The 24,471-nt window shown below is 35.3% G+C and overlaps 2 protein-coding genes across 5 annotated transcripts in view; one reads left to right on the top strand and one right to left on the bottom strand.

The window, feature by feature from the left end:
• LOC132705165 (uncharacterized) overlaps positions 1 to 12,200 on the top strand; it is a 28,910-nt gene extending 16,710 nt beyond the window's left edge. For both annotated transcript variants that reach the window (XM_060675614.1, XM_060675607.1), the window contains 3 exons: positions 4,689 to 4,771; positions 9,467 to 9,707; positions 11,703 to 12,200. In XM_060675614.1, coding sequence (XP_060531597.1) covers positions 4,689 to 4,771; positions 9,467 to 9,707; positions 11,703 to 11,819 — 441 coding nt within the window. In that variant the 3' untranslated portion in view covers positions 11,820 to 12,200. The remainder of the gene's footprint in view (positions 1 to 4,688; positions 4,772 to 9,466; positions 9,708 to 11,702) is intronic.
• Positions 12,201 to 13,457: 1,257 nt separating this feature from the next.
• Positions 13,458 to 24,156, bottom strand: LOC132701844 (probable aminopeptidase NPEPL1). 3 transcript variants are annotated; one of them, XM_060670103.1, is made up of 8 exons: positions 24,140 to 24,156; positions 23,361 to 23,704; positions 23,011 to 23,292; positions 22,735 to 22,959; positions 19,265 to 19,410; positions 19,053 to 19,209; positions 17,295 to 17,582; positions 13,458 to 13,930 (listed from the first exon to the last, which is right to left on the bottom strand). In XM_060670103.1, exons 2-8 carry the CDS (start codon positions 23,688 to 23,690, stop codon positions 13,790 to 13,792), a joined length of 1,569 nt encoding a protein of 522 aa, XP_060526086.1. In that variant the 5' UTR covers positions 23,691 to 23,704; positions 24,140 to 24,156; the 3' UTR covers positions 13,458 to 13,789. The 3 variants fall into 3 exon arrangements, with proteins under 3 accessions (XP_060526086.1, XP_060526078.1, XP_060526069.1); XM_060670095.1 differs by lacking the exon at positions 24,140 to 24,156 and adding an exon at positions 23,944 to 23,971; XM_060670086.1 differs by lacking the exon at positions 24,140 to 24,156 and having other exon boundaries at positions 23,361 to 24,010.
• Between the last annotated feature and the right edge of the window lie 315 nt (positions 24,157 to 24,471).

Here is a 24,471-nt window from a genome sequence, read left to right as displayed (position 1 = left end):
TATTTCTTTAGAACTTTTGATATGTGGGCAGTGATGTTTTGAATGTAAGGAAGGACCACAATGGCAAGTGTAGGATTGCTTTGGGCCTCATTGCTATTAGAAGATTGTGGTGAAGTGTATTTTCTGATGGAACGCTTTATATCTTTAATGTGGCAATTATTACAGAGAAGAGCAGAGGTAAGGTGATGGGACAATGCATTAAGTTATCGGTCTGCGGGCGTAGGTTTTCTGTAAACACAATGACCCAATGTTAGGTCTGATTTTATATTGACAAGAATATCTTAGAATGGGAGGTTATTGGTATTGGTATTGGCATTAAAGGGGGGCGCCCTCGTGGGCGTCCAAGCACTTAGGCCACCAGATGGGCCCGTTGTGCCCCCAGGCCGCTCTAGAGGGCGTCCAGAATGCCGCCCCTCCTGTAGAAGGTCAGCAACTCCTTTAGCCCAATACCGTGCACTGAGTCCGGATCGATCAGGGCCGTTCCGAAGACTTCCAATCTTGCCCATGTCAAGGCAGGGCACTCGGTGAGCAGATGATACGGGGTCTCCTCCCCTTCCATGCACCACCTACACTCCGGGTCGTCTCCAATGCCTAGCAAGCAGAGATGCCTCCTAAGCCTGCAATGTCCTGTGTAGGCCCCTGTTAGTGCTCTACACTCCCTCCTGGTCAGTCTAAGCAGCTCCCTGGTCCGAGGAAGGGCGGGCCCATCCATCATAAGCCTCGCCTGCCTCATTCCCGGAGCAACTCTCCAGCCCCCCGCGGCCCGGTCTCTCGCCCAGGCTTCGAGAGCTCCCCGCCTCACACACGGGGCGATCCCCAAGCGGGGCTCTGGCCCTATATGCCTATGCGAGGAGCCCTCCCTGGCTAAGGCGTCCGCTGCCTCATTGCCCCGGACACCGGTGTGACCCGGGACCCAGACCAACGTGACCTTTCTCTCCTCAGCCACCCTCCTCAGTACCCCTTTGCACTCCTTTATCAACAAGGAGCGCGTACGCACTGACTTCAGCGCCATGAGTGCAGCCCTACTATCCGAGCAGAAGAAGACTCTCCTGCTTCCGTAGTTGAGCCGAAGCACCTCTCTGGCCGCCATCAATAAAGCGAAAATTTCCGCCTGAAACACAGTGCAGTACTGACCCAGAGGGACCGACAAGCTTGATCCCGTTGTCTCGCAGTACGCTCCAGCTCCGGCCAGATCTCCCATTCTGGACCCGTCAGTGTACCAGACAAGTCCATCCCAGGAGCCGACTCTGCCCTCTCTCCAATCTTCCCTTGATGGAAAGAGAAAGGTCAATTTATCAAAGAAGGTCATCTCGGGGATCATGACGTCACTCGGCATGCCCATGACTGAATGGGAGGTTATTATTAGTTTAAATTTCTAAGAAAATCTACAAGGGATTCTTGACCATGAGGCCAAATGACAAAAGTATAATCGACGTAGCGTTTTAGATGGAAGGTGTCGAGAATTTTCTTCTTAAAGGCTTCCAAAAATATATTCGAGATGACTGGTGGAGAGCCCATAGCTGTTCCCGACGTTTGTTCAAAACGTTAGCAAGTTCGACAAAAACCGACGCAGGAGGAATCCAGAAGTTTTGTAAAAAATACTTGTAATACTAATTATGGCAATACAATTACAAATTACAAAAACATCCATATTAAAAGTTGGTTAAGTCGTAAAATCTAAGTAGAAAAAGTGTTCAGGAAGCAATTGTGTAAGTGTGAGATGACAAAATCGATTTTTTGCCTCCCAAATAAAATGCCAAATGCCAATGGACAAGTAGCTCAAAAAACTGTAAACAGGTATGTGGCCAGGGAAATTAACAACTATTATAAAACAACCCAATAAATAATTTCTTCAAACAACCGTTTCCATTTCTTCCGCGTTTATTGTTGTTGGTCTTTCCTTATATACCCAATTGCATGGTAAATACGTAAAAACTAATCAAGCACGCTATTACTTAAAATCGTTTTTTTTTAATGTTTAACTTATAAAAAAATACATACGTGTAGAAACGTAGAAAACTAAACGTGTCTACCGGGCTTGAATGAGTAAGGTAGAGGCCCCTTATAATAATATATCGTGCGATGGATTACGTTCAAATAAAAAATGGGCTTGGTATCCCTCTTATTTACATTAGAATATAGAACATAAATAATATTATCCGTGTGGCATGCTTGTTTCTGTTATCTCGACGTATTCTTCTTGCCCATTAAATCCTCATTATTGTCGTAAATTATCAACATAAATCCAACGGCTTCCGCTTTGCACTTTCCTCAAATTAACCAAGTAGCCGTATAACTCACTATAATGTGGTCAGATAAATCGTAATTCTGACTGAGTGGTATGCGTGGATAATTGATATACTCCGGTGCTAACGTACGAATTATGAGTAGTCGGTTGCTGCTGGAGTTTTGTTGATCTTAGTAGTCTAAAGCTTGATGGTACTATTGTTGTATTGTGAGCAAAGGATTTAAAATCAGCTGCGTATGTGACAGTCCATAAGTTTCTCTCCTAAAAAATAATGCCATTTAAATATAGGTGGGATTTTTCTGTGTTTCTATGTTTTTATTTATCTTTAATCTTTAACCGATTTCATCGATTTTTCGAGAGCAACAAGATTGCTTTCGCAATTATTATGCGCACACCCTGTATGAAGTGCCCTCTATGAGGTGAAAAATTTGTACTAGTAATTGGGATTTAAAATGATATTTTTTCAAATATTTTGCGTATGGTCTGTTCATAGATATAAAAAAGTGACCAATTGCTTTTGAATGGGATTATCCAAGGGTGGTCATTAACATACAATGCAACAGGATTATTACCTAAAGTTTCGGAATTTAAATTCAGGTAAAATTGTGGTCCGTAATAATAATTTTTACCTACCTGCGTTTAATATTTTTTGGTTGGGTATACTACTTAGTTTAAGTTTATGAGTAATTATTCTTATTTCGTGTGTAATACCGCGTGTTGAATCGTGTGCGAATTATGCAAAATTGAATCTTTTGGAATTCGGGAATAACGACTGGAATATCTAGAAAAAATTATAATTTACAGAGAACAAGAAAGGCCAATTTACTTGGATGAAACCTGGTTAGACATTTATGATACCCCAGAAAAGGGTTGGGTTGGCTTAACTGATAAGTTTCAAACAAACGCGCCATCAAAAAGAGGTAAAAGAATAACTATTTTGCATGCTGGCTCTAAAGATGGTTGGATTTCAAATGGACTTTCTCTGTCTGCGAAAAATATTAAAGATTCCCCTTCCTCATGTGACACAAAAGCAACAATCCAAAACTCTATGTATAATAACGACATTTATTTTCACGAAGATCATACCAAAAAGCAATTAATTGAGGTTCTACAAAGCTTGAATACGTCTGTTATAATTATGCAAAAAATCTAGGGTATACAGTTTTACCACTGTATATTTAATCGCATTGAACATGTTGGGCAAAAAAAAACATATAGAAAAAGCAGAACAATCAATAATAATATAGAACAAATAATAATTAGAACAGGCGATGATAGCGATGGTGATACTGATATATTATGTGAATAATTTTAAGTAATTTCAATAGGTAATAAAAATAATTTGTAATTTTATTTTAGATTTAAACATAATTACATATATATAAATAAATAAATATTGTTTCTTCTTCTTAACAAAACCCAAAATAATTAGATTATAAGCAAAGTACGGACCTGTTCGGCCATATTTCATTCTTACAGCTTGTCCGGGTCTTTCCTTAGTTCGTATCAGTTAGTGACTTTCTTATATCTATGAACAGACTATACCCTGCATTATAATTTCTCTCTGGACACAGTGTACGATACCGTTCAAATCGCATTATCCCCTCTTTAATAGTTTTCTTATCACCAATAATTTACCCACCAAAACGAAAATTTTTCGTATTTTTAAATTTTTTGCTTAGAAAGGACACACCCTGTATATAATTTAATCAATAGAGGTTAATAGCCCTGGATCTTCCATTTTTCCTTGAACATGAATTTGTTTTCTAAAACCATGGAATAGTAAATGACGTCATGACGAGAAATGGTGATTTTCATTCGGATTTTTTTAAATATCTCGAACAGCGTATGTAATAGACGAAAACCGTGAAATTGTAGCTCTTTTTTTAGGAATTTTGATTTTAGGGTAATAATTTACTATGTTAATAAACAATTTTTAGCCGTAATTGAAAAACTCGGCATATAATCGAAAAAATGCTTGAAATAAAAGTTAAGTTCCTCCGGTGACAGTGACTCTATCCATCACAAAATTGCCGTCGGTTGCCTCTATACATGAAATTCATTCATGTCAAAAGTGGCAAAAACAATGCGGCCGACAATTAAAATTCAAAAATATCAGGCATTCTTTTTTAATCACTCTATATTTGTCGTAATTCAACATACTATATAGAAAACCAAATTTTTAATGCTTATCATAGCGGGTAAGGGTGAAATGCGTTTTCCAAACTTAACCTCGCTTTTTGAGAAAAACTGTATTTATTTAATTTTTTTTAAATCTTTTACTGCATATTTAAAAAATGCTGAAATTTTCTTAGTCTGAGACATTGTGAATCTCCTCTGTATCAAATAATAACCGTTTAATGCGTAGACGAGACGAATTAAAATATTTTAACTTTCATTTTGATGGGATTAGTTAGTTTTCCCTTTTTTTTTATTGCAGAGAGCCTTGCTTACGGGCTTAGACATCCCAAGTGTGAAGCTGGCATATGAAGAGGTACGCTCTGATGGGAATGACACCCAATGGTAAGTGTCATAATTTCTGGGGTTGTTCTTATCATCAGCATTATTATTATTAAAGTTTTTTGTGTGTGTTTTTCCCAATTTATTCAGTCGGTTCTCGCTTAACTCTATCTCTGTGTATCATATTTTGATTGTTAATATTAATAGTTAATAATAATTAATTAAATTTTAAATAACTAAATTAGGTTTGTTTGTTTACTGAATTTGTTTTATCTGATATAGTTTTGATCAAATTTGGTTTTTCTGTAAGAATTTTTGTTAGATAAGATGGTGAAAAGGAAGGGTAAAATGCTGCAAAGGTAATAAGGTAAGTGTCATAACTTCTACTGTTGTTGTTATCATCATCATCATTAATATTAACGTTTTTTATGTTTTTTTTCCCAATTTATTCTATTAGTTGTCGCTTAATTCCTTTTTAATTGTATTTAAGTGTATCATATTTTGATTGTTAATAAGCCTTTAGTCATTTGTTATAATTAAATTTAAATTTAAAGAAGTTGAAATTAAAAGAAAAACACGAAAGAAAAACAACTAAATTATTTTTTTATTATTTACTTCATTTGTTTTGTCTGATTTAATTTTATACATATTTGGTTTGTCTGTAAGCTGTAAGATGGCCAATGGGAAAGATAATATACTGCAAAGGTAATAAAAGGTGACTGCTAATTTCGATTTTCTTTTAACTTGCGAAAAATCGACGAAATCGAATTTTTCGAAAGTATTGGCGACGAAACTTATATCTCGGCAACGGTAGGTCCTAGGGGAACGCCATTGGTACAGAAATGATCAGGGTCGAAAAAAAAACTTTTTTTTTCTGTTCTCCGTTATCCGTAGATAGATAGATAGATAGATATTTATTTCGCTTTTCGATACTACATATAACACATAAGCACGTCACATCACATTAAAATACAGTGTTTAAACAATACATTTAAAAAAAATCATCTACTGAGTAGAGACACCTATCAGTTAAAAAGGTCTTAATTCTTTTCTTAAGCACAGATAAATTATCAGTTTCTTCGAAGCATTCATAGAAATTTAAAGCTCTGTTATATACTTTCAAGCCAAAATACCTTGGGTTTTGTTGCCCGTTATGCAGTCTAGAAAATGGAACGTCCAAGTAATCTCTTTGCCGTGTGTCATGTTCGTGCAAGTCACATCTCCTATTTCATCTTATCATGTCACTTTTGACGTAAAAATGGATACCGTATCTCGAATATTTTGGATTAAGTATGAGCAGGAGCTTAATTTGGGCAATATGTTGTCGATGTGATGATTCCATGTAAGTTTGTTGTCGATGTGCAGACCGAGAAACTTAGTAGCCTCCACGTTTTCTATAGAACGTCCTTCTAATTGGAGAAGAATACTGGAATCAACGCGAATATTTTTTGTGACTATTTCCATAGCTATTGACTTAGATTTATTTAATTGTAGTCCGTTATCGCGTGATATGCAGGATCCTTGCGGCGTACCTCTGCCTACATATTGAGGGCTAGATTTTGAACCGCCGATCACAACCTGCTGTACTCTCTCGGAGAGGTAAGATTTAACCCATGAGCTGCTGGACCTCTAACGCCCATATTTTCCAGTTTTTTTAAGAGCAGGCTGTGATCGACAGTGTCGAATGCGCGGCTCAAATCAAAAAATAAGCCTAATGTGGCTGTTTTGTTATTAAAGCTATTATAGATATGACCCGGAGCTGTACTTGTGGCGCGGTTGGCTCTGAATCCGTTCTGAGCATCAGAAATCAAAGGGTCGAGAAGTATTTTTAAAAAATTAAAAACCGCACTTGCAGGGTATCGAGAAAAAAATCATATCTCCAAGACGGTATATACGATTGAAAAAATTATTTAACCACACGATGCGCAACATCCGGACCAAAAACCTTTCTTCTAGATTATTTTTTAAAAATGTACAGGGTGCGTCGATAATTTGCAAAAAACTGAAAATTGGTCTCCCTTTGTAATGATAATTGACCATAACAAGAAGGCTGTGATTCTGTTGCCAGTTTTTTCACACAGCTATAGAGGCCGTATGGACAGCTAAAACTTTTGCATTTAAAGTTTTTACATACTGTACAGGGTGATCCGGATATTCCGTACTATATTCAAAATGTCATAAGTGACCCAAATATGTAGTTATCGGTTTTAAATTTGGCAAGGAACTAAAAGTCCATACCCACATCTACACGGTAGAATTTGAGAGTAATCAATTATCACCAAATATTTTTTTTAAAATTTTGAAAAATTTTCTTTGAATATTTAGGTTTCCAGAAAAACATAATTTTCTCAAAAACTATTCAACCGATTAGAAAAATTTTATAACCAGGAAATGCGGGAGATCCAGGGCTCTCACCCCTATTTCGAACATTGTTTGAATTATATACAGGGTGTGTCGATTATTGGCAGAAAATCTAAAAGTTCCTTAAAATTTCCGTTTTTGTGGGTCAATTATTGGCGATAAAAGAAAAACTGCTAAAGATGGGATAATTTGATTTGAACAGTATCGTAAATTGTGTCGAGAGAGAGTTTCAGGTTTTGTGAATTGTACAGGTCGTGCGAGATATTTGAAAAAGTATCATTCGATAACGCTTTTATTTGTACAAATTTTAATATTTACCGAAGATTGCCGTAACTTTGAAGTTCGAAGAGATGTGAAGGACACTTTATACAGGATGTATTTACAATAAAATGACATCGATTTTGCGAAAGTTCCATTGTTGTCCGCACGAGCACGATAGAAAAGCAATGCGTCCCTCAAGGACAAAATCCCCGAATTGGCTTCCTTTTGAAATTAGAATCTGGTCCGCGAATTTTCCCCGCTCAACGACCATTTTTCGAAAGCAATCTTGTTATTGATTCGTTTGCCTCAATTCAAGACCCAAACATTGTCTAAATGCATATCGAATTTAACAAACATTTTAGCACAGTATTGTGACTTGTAAATTCATTCAAGGTCGCAGTTTAGTTAAGTGTACACTGTATGCCAAATAAAAGGACGCACTATACGATCTGGAAAACCATAGAAGTGTCCCCTCCAATATCAACTTTGTTATTTTATATGGAACAACTTGTATATATCGACATTTTTGGAATCATTCATTAAAATAAAGGTCACTTTCTTGAGAAATTCCTATTCGAATTTTGCGTAGTTTAGGCAGAAATTGAGGTTATGTGTTTTTCTTTTATATTTTGATTGCCCCAAATAAAATTGTGTTGTGACGCTACGGATCCAGATATTGCAACGAAAATTTAACCACAGACTAAAGATATGATGCAATACTCAATCAGTTTGACAGATGCTTCTCAGCTTATACAGGGTGTCGCCGTTTTGACGAATTCAATTAACAAAATCATAAGATTTTCAAATGGAATACCCTATATTTTTATTCAGATATCAATTCTAGGATAAAAAATAAGGTATCTTATATTAAATTTTTTCTTATTTTTTGAGATATTCGAGGTTTAAGATAAAACCCGTATAAATTCTTATTGAATTAAAAGCTGCCCACTTGTTGGCAATATAAGGTATTTTTTAAATAGCAAAGACAAGATGCTACTTCTTTTAAAGATATAATTCTCCAGATATACGAATAAAACCGGTGGATCGTTTTATTTGGCACACGGTGTAGAAATTGCCCGTGCTAGTCGTGCATTAAGATTCAATAGAAGGCGCCCTGAAGGATGTAACGCGCAAACAATGTATTCGTATTTTGTTATCGACTGAGAACTGTGCTGTCGGATGTAACGGATATACTTAAATTTTAATTGCTTATATAAAATAATAAATTAAACAAGGCCGATACGGAGGTACAGCCTGGTAAATATTTTCCCTTTTGAGTGTAACGTGTAAATTGTTTAATTTAAATATCGCAAAAATCATGAATCGATAGGTTAATACAATACGGTTTTGAAATATTGCAAACAGCATCAAAAACGTTTTTGATGCAAGGGCATGCGCATTAGTTTCTCTTTTAGTGATTTTTCTATTTCTCCCTATATATTTTTTTTCAATTTGTCACCTGAATCTACTATGTTTAACCTCAGAACATAACCCTTTACAGTCATTTGATGTATACTTTTTCTTTACAATTTACGTACGTTGGCCAAGGCGACTAGAGTCACTCGCCCATTGCCGCCTTTCGTCGAGAATTTATGAACCTACGATCACACACACACACACACACACACACACACACACACATAGGTTATGACTTGATATAAAAAAGAAATAAACTCTGGTTCCAACCTGAATTTTGACCGATTCAATTTCATTCCGGACACTAACCTGCCCTTTGCGCCATTTTCTTTGTAAACAGCGACACACACACTGAACTGCTGTAGCCAAACTTATTCACAGTCTGTCAGCGGCCATGTTGGTTGTTGAATGCCGCAAGATCACGAACTAAGTACTCGCCACAGACTACGGAAACAAAATTCGCTGTAAACCAATGAGGCGATGGACCAAGGAAAATGGCCGCAAATTCGATAGTTTTTGAGTTTGTATGGGGCATTTCTCGTTAGTAATTTATCAAAACATGACCACATCGATTGAATTTTCGTTGTTTAAAAAGAAAATGCCGTAAAGTGCAGTTTCCAGTATGAAAATATCATGGTGCATCAATTTTACGGTATTTGCGGCGCCTATTGCTGCTTGGGCTTAGGCTTTTACAAGATTAATACAGTTTATTCATTACAGGGCGGTGTTCAAGTTTGAAGGGCCGCAAATCAAATGCTCAGCGAAAGGATCGGATTTTAAACAATTCCAAAGTCAATTCAGCGAAGACGAGAGGGCGTTCGGATACATAAGGGTGCAGACCGGCGACGAAATGTCCAAAAGGCAAAAGTTCCTTTTGCTCACGTGGGTAGGTCCTTCGGTCAGCGTTTTGAAGAGGGCCAAGATGTCCACCGATAAATCTTTGATAAAGGATATTGTTTCCGTGAGTATTTATAAATTTGGATGGATATTGTTGTAGGTGATACGGATGACTGACTTCTATATCGACTTTCCAATATTTATCAAAGATAAAACGGTTGTTGCGACGAATTTAGTCGCATGCACTCGTTACTGAATTAAATTGCGATAATTGTTCGCCTTTAGGGTTATTGAATGTGACAAGCAGGGGATTGATGTCGTTTTGTTATTCTTCAAATATGGTAAAATAAACTGGCGACGGATGTATAGGGTTACGAGATTATATACGAAATGGCCTAATACAAAGTATTCTATTTAAATAAGTTGTCCGTGAAAATAATTAAAGTTACTCATAACGAATAATAAAAAAATTTTAGTTTACATTTGATAATAAAATAACCACATGACTTGTAACATTTTTTTTACAAGTTTTTGATCATATCGTATTTAGTAGTTTTTTAAATATCAAGATAGACCACAAAAGTCCCGTTTAACATCAAATTCAGAAACGGTAAGACTTGTATATATGAGATTATATACGAAATGGCTTAATACAAAGTGTTCTAATTAAATAAGTTGTTAGTTGTCTATGAAAATTATATAATTGTTTTATATATTTTCCCTAAGTGTTATATTTACTATGAGTATTTTGTCCATTACTTAGTTTAAATTGGATAATAAAATAACGACATGACTTGTAACATTTATTTTACAAGTTTTTGATCATATCGTATTTATTAGTTTTTTAAATATCAAGATAGACCACAAAAGTCCGTTTTGACATCAAATTCAGAAACGGTAAGACTAGTATATATAAGATTATATACGAAATGGCTTAATACAAAGTATTCTATTTAAATAAGTTATTAGTTGTCCATGAAAATAATTAAAGAAACTTTTTTTTACAACTTTTTTTATATTTTTTCAGGGTTTGAGTTAGTACATATTGAAAATGCAGATTTTACATTCAACACCATGTATCTTCTCTCCCTATTCTCTTGACTAATCCCAGTTCCAACAATTTCTCTTACAGTTGACTTCGGAACTTTGGACATATGACTTGTTTTTATTGTTGCTTCTACTTCCCATTCTGATTTCTTATAAAGTTGTTTTTTTAGTTGCTGAGGTAGTTCCTCTTCTAAATTGTCATTAGGTTCGACTACCATCTCCACTTCGCCTTCAAATTCTGCTTCGTTTTTCATGTCTTCTTCTAACATCCGCTTCATTCCATGGTCTCCACATTGTAAAATGTTAAAAAACTTCAAAAAATGTTTAATTGTAAGATTCTAATAAATATTTATCTGTATTCTTATGACGTACCTTTATATACCGCGAATATAAGCTATAGTCCTAAAAAATACTTTTGTTGTTTGCAAATCTAAGAACAAATTTAGATAAAACTCTTAAGAACGATACATATCACCTGATGTTAAAATAAACGCTTCTAGTTATTCGAAAATACCCCGCAGCGTCAATTGTTAATCAAATTTACGTTTCATATAAAAGTTTCTACAAATATTCGTTACGGTCCATATCAGGCAAGATCTAATTAATGCAGAATATAACCGTCTATGACGATAAACGTCTTTAAACATCTCCCAGGTCTTTGACAGTGAATTATTTTCACGGGACGTATGATATTCATACCTGGCATCATACCTAAACTTAAATTTAATTGATTAGCTTTCACAGTTTGCAGTTTGCATACGCATTAAATATTGGAATTCTTGAAACTATACTATACTGTATATCGAAACTATGCTTTTTTGACCTACGTATGTGTTTATATTAGCTTTTTGTTTGTTTAGAATATATTCTAAAATATACTCTAAAATGTGAAAATGGTTTTTGGTGATCCAATGTTTTCGTTTATCTAGTGATGTACAATATATAACACATAATTTTTTTACTAGGGTCTAACTTGTTAAAATGTGTGCCCCAATTTCCCTTTGCGAGATGTTAAAGTCCAATCAATTTTTTTGTTGTATAGAAAAAACTTGTGACCTAATATCAATTTCAGAATTTCGCCATAGAACTCCAAACCGAAAATCTAGCCGATTTAGATCTGGATTATTTCGTAGCGGAACTAAACAAAGCCGGAGGTGCGAATTACGGCACCGGAATCAGAGAAAGTTAAAGAGAGAAATTGTAAAACGTCCGGATTCTTAACATAATGATTTGATTTAACCGGTAACGTTCTCAACGCCATATTAGAAGCTATGTATTTATATGTAAATAGGATTTTTACTTGTACGGTTTGCACTACGATCCTTCGTCGAAGTTGATCAAAACGCGATGCTTGAACTACGATACTTTGAATTTAGATGTATTATTTTATTGTCGAGTTAAGTGTGGGTTTATTATTATATACATATTGTGCATTATGCTTTGTGATTAGATACGTCCTATTTTAATCGGGAAGTCATCTTTCCTTCATTTAGTTTTATACTCGTAAGTAACTTTCCGTTTATAATATATTTCCCAGAATTTTACCAAATATATATAATATCAACAAAAAGTCTGAATATTTCATTTTTTCCATTTATTCGAGCTTCTCACCCCTCTGAATATCCCCTCTCACTCTTGAAATCATTTTAAATTTGAGGCAAAATATCATAAATCCTCTGACCAATAACTCATTTTATTATTTTTCTTGAAAAAAGAGGACATTAAATAATACATCACACGAAAACGCTTTATGACATCACCGTCAGTCGGTGGAAATTGGTAAATACTGTTACCAATGCATTCTACAATAAAACTCCGGCAATAGTCGATAATAGGCCAATGGCCTTAGTTAATTGAGTGCGAGACGGAAAAAAAGAAGAAGAAGCATTCTATGGTATGGTGATTCCGTTTAATGTACTTTGAACAAAAAAGAACTTCAGTAGTCGATAATGGGCCACTCTCCTTAGTTGAATTGCCCACGGGACGGAGAAAGAAAGAAGAAGAAGCATTCTATGGTATTGTCATCCTTTTTAATGTACTTTATAGCCAAAAATAAGGTTAATCTTTTTGATCTGATCTGTTGACCAATGATGAAGAATTACGATGAGTCAGGGAGGAGCTACAAATAAACGTAAATGTAAAATGTTTTAAATTGAAGCAATAGCCGTTGGCCGCATCTTACATGGAGAAAAGTATCAGCTTCTCTTGCTGATTGTGAGGGGGAAAATAGACGGCAAATGAGGTGTTGTATTAATCCTTAACGTTAGGGCGATTTGGCACGGCACTTATAGAAAAAGAAAGTTTTTTCTATATGAAAAAGAAAGTTCATTCTTCTTCTTTTTTATGGAATCAGTTCTCTAGAAAAAAGGTTATGTAAATGCCGGACAAGTTACTTCGTTTATTATGCTCGACATGGCCGTATTCGCATCAGAATTCGGTATTGTCAAGCTAGTGAAATTTATTTATGTTTTTTTTTACTACAAACGCCACAGGTGTAACAAAACCCAATTATGAGGTCAGCGTCCACAGCATTAGCGAGTATATACACATCAAAATAACATAAAACTAGGTGTATTATAATTATAGGTGTATTATATTATTATAATTTATTTGGTACTTTTTCAACGGCATAACATGAACTATATATTACACTGGTTTACTTTAAAATGCTTCTGATATATGCTATATAGGACTACAGCTACTTAATAGAGTTTCAATTTTTAAAGCCCCTACAGCGTCCTACAAGGACCCCGTACATAGTGGATGCTTTTTTGTGTTATACAATCTACACGTGTTTTCAACGATAATTGAAGAGTGGAAATGTCAAAGGGGGTATGTGATATTTTTTTTATATATTAACATTTTGCGTTAGAATTATTGTATGTGCCTAGCGTAATAATTAAGTAACATGCATTTGCCTTCTTTTAACGAACACCGGCAATTATAACGATATCGTAAGTGATAAGGTTCAAAAGTAAAGCAAAGATTTTGAATTTCACATTTTAATTTTTTCAAATTTTCCTCACTTGCAATAAAAATTGAATTTTAGCACATATTTATTTGTTGCATAAGCTGGAAATACATATTCTATTACAACTCAGGTACCATCCATACAAAAAGAATAAGATACTCCAAATTATAAGCAACATCTGTAAGCGTTTACTTTGTTCTTGGTCGTTTAGTTGAGTTTTCAGGTGAAAATGCGATTTCCGGCGCGATAGATTGTAGGAATGGTCGCTTACAATAAGCCCCAAACAAAGTAACCAGCAGAGCCACACCATAGCCAGTTGCTCTCTCACCCTAAAGAAAAAACTATGTTATTGTTTGATTGTTCCTTAATTTTAAAAAAACAATGCATACAGGGCGTCCGGAAATAATGTTCGAACAACGTAACAGGTGATTCAAAAAAAAATATGTTGAGTTCAAAATCATGTAACTTGCTTTTTAATTTTGTTTATCTTAAACATGCCGGACATTTCAGTCAATGCGACAACAGGGCGTTGTATGCGAAACCGGCAAAGTCTACGTTTCTGCTAGACCAGTAACAATTTTGTAGTGCTACGGGGTAGACGTTCACGGCATGGGTCGCAATGTGAGAGACAATCCATTTATAGTAAAGAAAAAATTCAATAAATATTAAGTGATTGAGAAAACGCTTGTATTATTGAACAAACAAAATATAAAAACACTTTCCCAACAGGGGTCCAAAATTGCATGTAAACGGATTTTGTTGAAATTTCTTAGTGTTGTTGCGACCAGAGGCTCGTTTATTATTAATTAAATTAAAATTATGCAGAGTGCAGTGGCGTCTGACTTTACCAATTTTTTTCCATGTTAAACTAAAAATGAAACTTTTTAATTTTTTTATTGTTTTGATTTTTAAGAAAAAAAAACAACTTCAATATTCATAAAGATAGACAATTGCAAAATGGTGATTCTAAAAAAAAGTGGAGATATGTAAATAGTAAATTAGATGGTAGCACAAATAAGTGAAATAACGATAAATAAAAAATTCTTGGCCTAACCACAGTACTGATTTTTTTACACCAGACCGAAGCTTAAGGGATGACCTTGATAGCAAGTTATCTGAAAGCTAAACGCCTAGTTATAAGGGTTAATGGTATTAAGAGACAGCAAGTTAAAACAAATGTTGGAGTTCCTCAGGGCTCAATACTTGGACCGATATTGTTCATCTTATATTTTTGCAAAATACCTTAATAAACTGGTACTCAACGCAGATGGCTTTGATTTGTCTCTTTTGGAAACCGCAGAGACTCTGTACCACAAGATTAATAGTGTGAATTCGAAAACAGTTACAACAGTAAATATCTAGAAACAATTACTATAATTTAAAATGGGATGCTCACGTGGCTAACACATTAAAAAAAAAGAACAAATACTTAGTATATGTTTTTTATAGAATACCAACAAGAAAGCAGTTTTTACAAATCTAACCTTTTCCATAGTCTTGCTGTAGTATGCAGTGATAGGCTACACACTGTTTGATACGTTAGATCGGGTTCAGAAACCTATTCTTAAAATTATTGGAGTAAAAGAACAAGATGCAGATTGAACACTGAGTATCGCGCTTGTAGTGAATTCACTAGTGTATCAATATACTGAATTAAAAAATGAATAAATACAAAATCAAATGAACACTCGTAATAAAAGTGTATTATGCAGTAAAATATTTTAATTAATTTAATTAATTACCTAATGCACTGAAAAATCTCAATATGTCAACAAAAAAGTTTATGAAACTAGTTAACTACAATCGAATAAGTAAATTCGGATATAGTATATCCGTTTATTGTTAACACTCAGTTATAATGAACACTTTTTAAAATACACTCAAAAAGTCTGATAAGACAAATGTAAATTTTAACTGTTATAGTGAAGGAGGACATAGTGAACCTTCGAATACAGTGAACTAAAGTTCATCAAGATTAATATACATTTTTCGTTTTTAATGAACTTTTTCGGGGGTTCACCCGGCAAAGGTTAAAATACATAGCACGTGTGATTTAGATTTGGTGGAGAATATTGCTGACAGACCTTCAAATGGAGAAGCAAAAACGAAAAGCATTAATTTAAAAATTAAAAGTATGAAGCAAAGTGATATTTGGCGTGAAATGAATTTGTTTAAAGCAACTGTCTCCATTATCTGGAAAAAGAAAAAGGTAGGACTCTCTTGTCCCATTGCCAAGTGAATGCAAGTTGTAAAAGGCTCAGAAAATCAGCTCATGAAGGCGTCAATAAGGGAGTTTTACAGTGGTTTACCCAAAAAAGAAAAGAAAATGTTCCCATAAGTGGTCCAATTCTTCAGCAAAAAGCAAGTGAAATGGGAAGTAGAATAGAAGGACTAGATTTTGTGTATTCCAGAAGTTGGATTGAAGGTTTTAAGAAGAGAGATTGTATATCTGGAGGACAAATTGTTGGCGAGTCTGCATCAGTTGATATGAATGTCGTTGATAACTGGCTCGCAACGGTTTGGCCTGATCTTTGCAACAATTATGACAGTGACAATATTTTTTAAGCCGATGAGACCGGCATTTTCTACAAACTAACCTCTGATAAGACATTGAAATTCCAGTTCTGCTTACTACAAACATGTCTGGGACAGAAAAGAGATTTATTTACAGAAGAGCTGCTCTGATGGGTTACAGAATTGAAGAAGAACAGAAAAATTATTCTTCAAGTAGATAATTGTCCAACATTCCATTGAACCAAGTCAAACTGGTTTTTATGCCTCCCAATACCAGTTCAAAACTGCAGCCCATGGATAAAGGCATCGTAATGAAGTGTCACTATAGGAAGATTTTGCTGATAAAGATGATAGAAGCAATTGATGATGGACAAGAGATATTTTATTCACCGTGCTTGGCAGGAAGTTATCAAAAACACTATTGCAAACTGTTATAAACATGGAGGATTTTTTGAAACAGAAGATGATTTTGACTCTGATAATGAATTGCCTCTAACGAAGAAACATTTAGAAGATCCCGAAAATACCGCCCCCCAGAAAGCCCTTGAAATATAGATTAGGAATAAGATTGAACATTTCGACTTCGAATGTTAAGTTTCAACGGACGATCCCAACCGAAACGTAGACAGAAGACGAAATTACCCAGTTAGCGTCTATAACAAGAAACATAACGTTAAAGTCATGACTGATTTATGTTACTTTTTTTCAGAAACAAATGCAGAATTGAGTGAAGATGAGCTGAAGGAGGAGACTATTGAGGAAGTAAAAAATAATAGAAATGAGAAAGTGTGGAATTCTTTTTGTAACCTTGAACGCTATATAAGTAATATTAACTTTTCTGACAGACTCGTACAAACTGAAATATCTGACTTGTTTATCCAAGAGTAGGTGAATACATGTATTTACCCCCAATGGATCCTTTACTGTGAAAGATTTTTGTATGTAAGAGGAATTTATGGTCATAAATATTATTTATTGCATGGCCCCAGTTGGCAACACAATCTAATCATTAATCTCTTTGTTATGGAGCAGTTTTACAAGAGGCTAGCTTATCCATAACTAGATTAACATTGATAATTTTTTTTAAGTTTGACGCCCTGTATCTTGGAAAATTGTAGGACCCACGGTTTATGCGAGACAATTTTTTTATTTTTTCACGCGGCAAGCTCGAAAACTTACACTGTGAACGGGATAAGCAATATCCACGTGGATCCATGTACCGGAGTAGTCGAAACCCAAATGGGACGCAATAAATAGACCTGCGCAGCTCGACTGCGCATTGTATCTATCCGCAACCGAGTTTTTCATGTCGGCAATCGCGGAACTGAATTCGCAGAAATGCAATTCCGGACAAAACGGTATCGGGAATACGAGGTCGCCTGAAGTTAGACCCGCTTCCATGAGTAGGTCTTCCCACTGTCCATTGTTGGTCAGTACTGCTGCGTGATATTTACCAGTAGCAATACCCTTAAACAGAAATAATAAGTAACGGATAATATAATAATATAATATTATATAATACTTTTAATAATATACAGTGAAAACTCCCTATAGCGAAACTCTGTATAAAGTACAACCCTGTATTAAGAACAAAATTTGTTGTACTATTAGGCCTCCATACAAAACCATGTATTAATCCACTTTGTATGACGAATTTCTGACTCTCTATACCGAAAGAAAAGTGTTTTTCTCGTAATAAGCGATTATGTTAATGCCTTTGTCGGATGTATAGAAGCACACCATTGTTTCAATCACTTCTAATTTGACTTGGTGAATAAATAAAGAAAAATAAAATTTTATCTCTAGATGATAAAGTTGCTTTAATTCGGGAGATAGAACGGGGAGAAAAGAAAAGGGATGTGGGACGTCGATTCGGACTTACACCGTCGACTGTATCCACGATTTGGAAGTGCAAAGGCTGAAGCGGCAGGCAGTTCTAGTAAAAAACTAAGAAAGTCAGAATTTGAAGATTCGAATCGGGCAATGTTGCAGTGGTTCCAACGGCAACGTCTTAAAAATGTACCACTTTCTGGACCTATCGTAAAACTAAAAGCAGAAAAGTTTGCTGAACGGCCTGGCATTATCGATTTCAAGGCTTCGGAAGGATGGTATAAATTATGGACAGATAAGTAGCGAAGCCCTTGATGTCGACAGAAACGTCACTAACGATTGGCTGGAGAAGACGTGACCAAAACGAGCAGAAAAGTACGACTGACGAAACTGATATTTTTTACAAAATAGCGCCAGATAAATCTCTTAAATTTCGAAGCGAAAAGTGTGTGGGTGGAAAACTTTCTAAAGAACGTATAATAGTATTAGTAGCTGCCAATATGAGAGGGAGCGGAAAAAGAAATCTAGTCGTGATTGGAAAATGAACTAACCCACGATGTTTTAAGAACATGAAGCATTTATAAGGCAACCAAGTCTGCACGAATGACATCGCAAATTTTTGAAGAGGATATACGGAAATGGGATGCAGAATTGAAGGGGAGAAAAATATTACTTTGCTTAGATTACCGAGACAGAATACGAACAATTACGGTTACAAGTAAGGAGTTGCAAGGATTTGCCTGCAACAGCAGACTTGACAGAGGAAGCCATATTACAACAAGCAAGAAAGGATGAGGAAGAGCACCGAGAGGAAGAAGAAGATGAAGAAGTTGATCTGGGACCACCACCAACCATTCAACAACATATTCAGTTAAGCTGCTAGGGAAGACGCCCCTCTGGACGAAACGGTGAAAATACAAGCCAAAGTACGAGAAGCGTATTGGCATTCTAAAAAAATGACCGATTCACACATATGCGTATTGTTATTTTTCAAGTGGCTATAACTCTATGTAACAAAAAAAAGGCTGTCCCTTCAATTTCGCTATATAGAATTTCGACCGTATATTAAAATAGCTTTGTTTGTCAGAAAGTTTTAACCCATATTACCTGTGCCCCAGTAAGAGTGGCCATGTCCAATATAATATTAGCTTTAAGGTCTTGGTTAGCATAGGCGACACCGTCTGCCAACACGAGGCGACCTTCGGCGTCGGTATTATTTATTTCTACGGTACTTCCCGAGTACAATGTATGAATATCGTCAGGTCTAAAGGTAAATACAATTAGAAAATTAATATTTTAATCCTTGTACGGTAACACACCTGGTTGCGTTTGGGCCTACGCCGTTTTCCGCTAGGCAAAAAACTGCGTGAAGATTTTCTGAAAAATTCGATTTTACTGCAGCGTAAAAAGCGCCCAAGATGGCCGCCGCCCCTCCGCAATCTCGTTTCATTCCTGGCATAGCGGTCTAAGACACAGTAATTACCAATATCATTTATTTTTGTCATCAATCTCATTTATTTACGTTATTTTATTTATTAACGATAACAGCTTTTTATTATAAAAGGAAAGAACTTCGCAGTTTCGTGTGGTAAAGGAACGCAATGTTTTTCTATCGTGCTCCTGGGGACCACTATGAAACTTTCGCAAAATCGATGTAATTTAATTGTGTTGTGCATGCACCCTGTATAAAATGTCCTTCGCAAATCGTCGAATTTCAAAATTACGGCATATTTTTTCAAATATCTCGCGCCCTGTATAATTGACGAAACCTGAAACTCTCTCTCGACACAGTTTACGATACTGTTCGAATAAAATTATCCCATCTTTAGCGGTTTTTCATTTATCTCCAAGAAAAACGGAAATTTTTAGGATCCTTTAGAGTTTTTGCCCATAAACGACACACCCTGTACATGATTCAAACAATGTTCGAAGTAGAGGTTATAGCCCTACATCTTCCACGTTTCCTGGTCCAAGAATTTTTTGACAATAGTAAATGATTTTTGGAGAAAATAAGTTTTTTCTAAAACCATGCATTGCGCCGTAATAATCAATGACGTCATCGCATCTTGACAGCCCCCGAAATAGCGATTTCAATATGGATTTTTTCAAATATCCCGTTTCAGACGATAGACGAAAACCGCAAATATAAGAACTGTAGCTCTTGATGCGGCCTATGACACTGTTTGAACCTATTAGCCATATTTTTTACGATTGTTGATTTGCGGCTAATAATTTACTCTGTAAAAGAACAATTTTCTAGATCTTTTAGATTTTTGCCTATAATTTTAAAATCCTGTACATAACCGAAATAACCTAAAAAATGCCTAAAACAAGGGTTATTGCACTAGATCTTCCGTGTCTGCTGGCTAAAGAATTTTGCCTATCGGACGAACGATTATGGAGGAAAAAATATTTTTTTAAAATACTTGGAAAAATTTGATCGCACCCAATTTCTACCGTTAAAATGTCACGGACTTTTACTTCTCTGCTAAATTTACACGGAATATTGAGAACACCCTATCAGATAGGGGAAAACCTTAAATGCAAAAGTTTTTGCTGTCTATACGGGCTATATCGAAATATAAAAGAAAGTGAGATCTGATTCACAGTTTTTCAGTTATAACCAATTTTCAATAATAGGGGGAGCCATTTTTCAGTTTTTTTGAATTTGAAATTGTATATTTTTGAAAAATTATCAAGGATAAAATTTTATGGAGCAGTATCTTCTGCGTCTTCTGGTTTAAATTTTTTTTGCTCTCTTAACGGTTTTTGAAAAATGATGTTTTTTGTAGACCCTTGCACACGCGACTTTTAATTTTTTTAGAATACTTCCCGACCCCCCAGCCTGTTCTGTCACGGGGCAAAGCTGCACATATGAGCCAAATATGAAGTCGATTGCTTCAAATTTCGGACACACACACAGACAAAAAAAATATCTAACAATACAATACAAATGTGGCTGCATATAAATTAATATTTTCTTTAAAGTATAAAGCACATTTTCTCTTAAACGACTTGACTGAGTTCGAATTCTTTACTGTAGAAGGTATTGAATAAGTCCACTGTGAAAAATGTCATTCTGGTCATAGCTATTGGGGTAACTGTAGGAACATAGAAGTCTGTATGTCTGTATTTTTTCATAAATGTTTGGGAAGCAAACTGTGTTTCCTTTTATATATGATGACAAATAAGTTGGTTTACACTTAATAATCCCGTCTATAAATGTGTGCAACAATGACATCCTATACAACGCATGGCTTGGTTTGGTTTTTTCAGAAGTAAGCTTTTCTCTTTCATATTGAGCAAGATCAGTATAGATGAACAGCAGTTAAACTGTGGTAAGATTATTGACTAGTTTAGACCAGTCACTAAGATATATGCTCATTCTTTTCAGGAGATTGCTTTTCTTTGCAATTTTACTGATTATGTATAACACCTAAATATTTGCACTTTTGTGTCTGTTCTATTCTTTCGTTATTTATACATATTCATTTCATTCATTCATTCATAAATTTTGTTTTTCCTATATTCAGACTTAATCTATTTTGCATCAGCCACTTATAAACTTCATTGAGGATTTGTACTACCTCATCAACATCATCTCCCATGTCGTTTATATACCCGATGAAAATATTCGGCCCCAACACCGTTCCCTGGGGTACACCAAATTGATTTTCCTTTTGCATTGATATATATTCAAAAAACCTTATTCCCTGAATACGGTTTAATAGATAGTTGACCATTTCAGCACTACATTCTGAATACCATTTTTTTTTTAATTTTTGTAAGAGCTTACACCTGTCTATTGTCGCAAAGGCTGTTTGAAAATCGAAGAAAATCACTAGTACATTTTTTATTTCACTCATAGCTTTTTTCCAATTCAATAAGACACTTTGCAATGCCCTTTCGCAGGAGTTTTTTTCGAAATCCGGCTTGGTGTTCACTTAATATTTTACTACTTTCGGAATATGGTATAAATTGCTTATTTACAACAACCTCTAATAATTTTTTGTACACTTGTGCCATATTTATAGGTCGAAATGCTTCATTTTTATTTATCTTCTTCTCTATGGCGATTATTGTAGACTTCTTACAGTACGGTAGAAATGTACCATATTGTAAACTATGATTAATTAATTGTAAAAAACTGTCCAGTTCACACTACTTTTAACTCTGTAAATGATAGTTGATCAAATTGTTCAAATTTGGTGTTAAAGCATTAAAGATAAGTAGCAATTTTTCAAAGAAACTTCCACTATTTACAATACTTCTGAAACTGGAACAGTTTTAGTTAAGGTGAGGAAATAAACTACGAGATTATGAAGCTTTTGAATCTAACTTTTTTTTTTTTTTACATTGTACAAAATCCTTAATAACTTGATGGTTTTCATATTTCTCCTATTAATGCAAGAAATAAGACTCTTTTTAACATTGATTTTCATGGCTTTAACTCGCCTATGAATCGAATGTGCAAGCTGACAAATCTTTTACTCACAAATATAGAGCATATTGATTTATTTCCTGACTCTCTCAGTCGTTTTAATTCCAAAGTAAAGAAGACTGTTTTTAATCAAAACTTGGTAGTTTAGCAACTGTAAGTGTTGGTTTTACTATTTTTCTTACGTTAAACTATGTGTAAATAAATTTTTCAATTTAAGCTCTGCAGAAGCCAACAGGACGATTGGCGGAACCTCAGCGAGTTTAATTCAACAACAACCGATGCAGGAGCAATCCAGAAGTTTTGTAAATAGTGACACGTAGCAATATCAATAATCTGCTAAACACTTGCCTTTCCTTTGATACTAAGTCCACCGGTATCATACACGATACCCTTTCCCACCCAAGCAATGGTATTTGTCGCGCCTTCTGGGGTATAGCTAAGTACTGCCAATGCCGGAGGGACTTTAGCTGCTTTACCGACTCCATATATCCCGCCGAAACCTTTAGTCTGCAATTCCTCATCACGAATGATCACCGGTTCTATAGCGAGGTCCTTGCCAACTAACTTTATTTCCTGAGATTAGCAGTTTATTAGGCATCAACAACGACAACAGAATTTACTTGCCTCCAAGAAATGATCAACGTTCATTTCATTACACGGGGTATCGACTATTCTCGCTGCCAGTCTTATCCCTTTACATGCATGTTCGAGGCATGCAAGTTGGTCCTCATTGATTTCAGTTTTGCCAGGAGGGCTATAACCATTTGTTGGCACAATTACAAATTCGACAGTTACTGTGTGCTCCTCTGAATTATCTGATCCTGCAGTAGTTTTCTTAGAATAAAGGGGAAAAGCTCTAGCAACAGCGCATGCACTGGCAAAGACATCGCTTTGCTCACAGACAATCTAAAATTTTGCCAAATTTCATGTATACTGCCCCTCCCCAGCCCACCCAAACAAAAAAATTGACATACCACAACAGATTCACTGGAATCCCCGTAGGAAGAATTTTGAACAATTTTTGTTATCGAATGTGCCCTCGAAGGTGTATTGTGGCGGCTACATTTTACTGGTAAGGCTGCAACGGTGGCATAATTTAAGTAAAGAGAACGAGTATCTGTAGGAGAAGGATGCAGACTGGAAACGGCAGCCTTAAAGACTTCTTCGGAAACTCTGGGTTGCAATATTGACTTTATATCGTTAAAACGAAGCTGGGTAAGATGTTTTACTTGACCTATTATTAATACAGGCACTAACTGGGGATCTGTTTTTGAGAGTTTTGATTTAAATACCAGTTTAGTCATTGTTTACACCTTTGCTAAAAAGAAAGAAACGCAAGCTGTAGAGAAATACCGTGCCTGAATGACTTAAAACTGATAAAAAAATTTACAAAGCCCTTGAATATTAGCCCTTTATTTTTATCGTCTCTTTTGGTAGACGTCACAGAGGTAGGGTTTATAAAACAACCACTGAGTATACAAGATCCAACAAAAATGCTAAATTTCCGCAAAAATAAAATTCTGTTTATGGTTGGCACTGAATTCTAAAAATTCGAACTTTTTTTGATTAGCAAACGTGTTCCTTAAACATATTTTTTTCAATCTTCAGTACTCTTCGTCTTTTCACTTCTAATCATCAAGTGCGATAGAATCATTCGAACACAAAGAACTTGTTCAGTGTTTTCTTTCTTGCGAATTACCGCGTTCGGACTCTAGGCAATTAATGTAATAAAAAGTAAAAGTTTACTACTCACAAGGGCTTTATAAATGTGGATGTGAGACCCACTATGTCTCTCAAGTCAAAGATTTCGTATTAAGCCCGGTTGCATCCTGTGTTTCTGATTATATTTTTACTAGGTAAAAGTTGAACGGAAACAAAAAAAAAACAAAGTAGTGTAAAATAAAGTTTTTATTGTAATAATAACAATAATCCAAATTTGTTATAAAAAATTCCAATCGGAAGTTGAATTTTTTTCAAGCTTACGTAACGTCAACGATAAACTTGCGCAGAAGAGTTGAAATTTTCTGAAAAACTAAACAGGCTTGAGGATTAATCTAGAAAGCGGATCGAAGAGATGAGATGAGA

Source organism: Cylas formicarius, unplaced genomic scaffold, assembly GCF_029955315.1.
Source record: "Cylas formicarius isolate icCylForm1 unplaced genomic scaffold, icCylForm1.1 PGA_scaffold_10__41_contigs__length_53128322, whole genome shotgun sequence".
Lineage (NCBI taxonomy): Eukaryota > Metazoa > Arthropoda > Insecta > Coleoptera > Brentidae > Cylas > Cylas formicarius.
The sequence above is the reverse complement of the archived record's forward strand: the minus strand, read 5'-3'. Positions and strand labels throughout refer to the sequence as shown.

Bases quoted from the DNA above. Each gene is read 5' to 3' on its own strand.
- LOC132701844 (XM_060670103.1), bottom strand. From the start codon at position 23,690: ATGACTAAACTGGTATTTAAATCAAAACTCTCAAAAACAGATCCCCAG. The intron at 22,960-23,010 runs GCAAGTAAATTC...TGCTAATCTCAG, and splicing joins ACGTTGATCATTTCTTGGAG to GAAATAAAGTTAGTTGGCAA. The intron at 13,931-17,294 runs GTAAGTTTTCGA...TTTTTTCTTTAG, and splicing joins TTGCTTATCCCGTTCACAGT to GGTGAGAGAGCAACTGGCTA.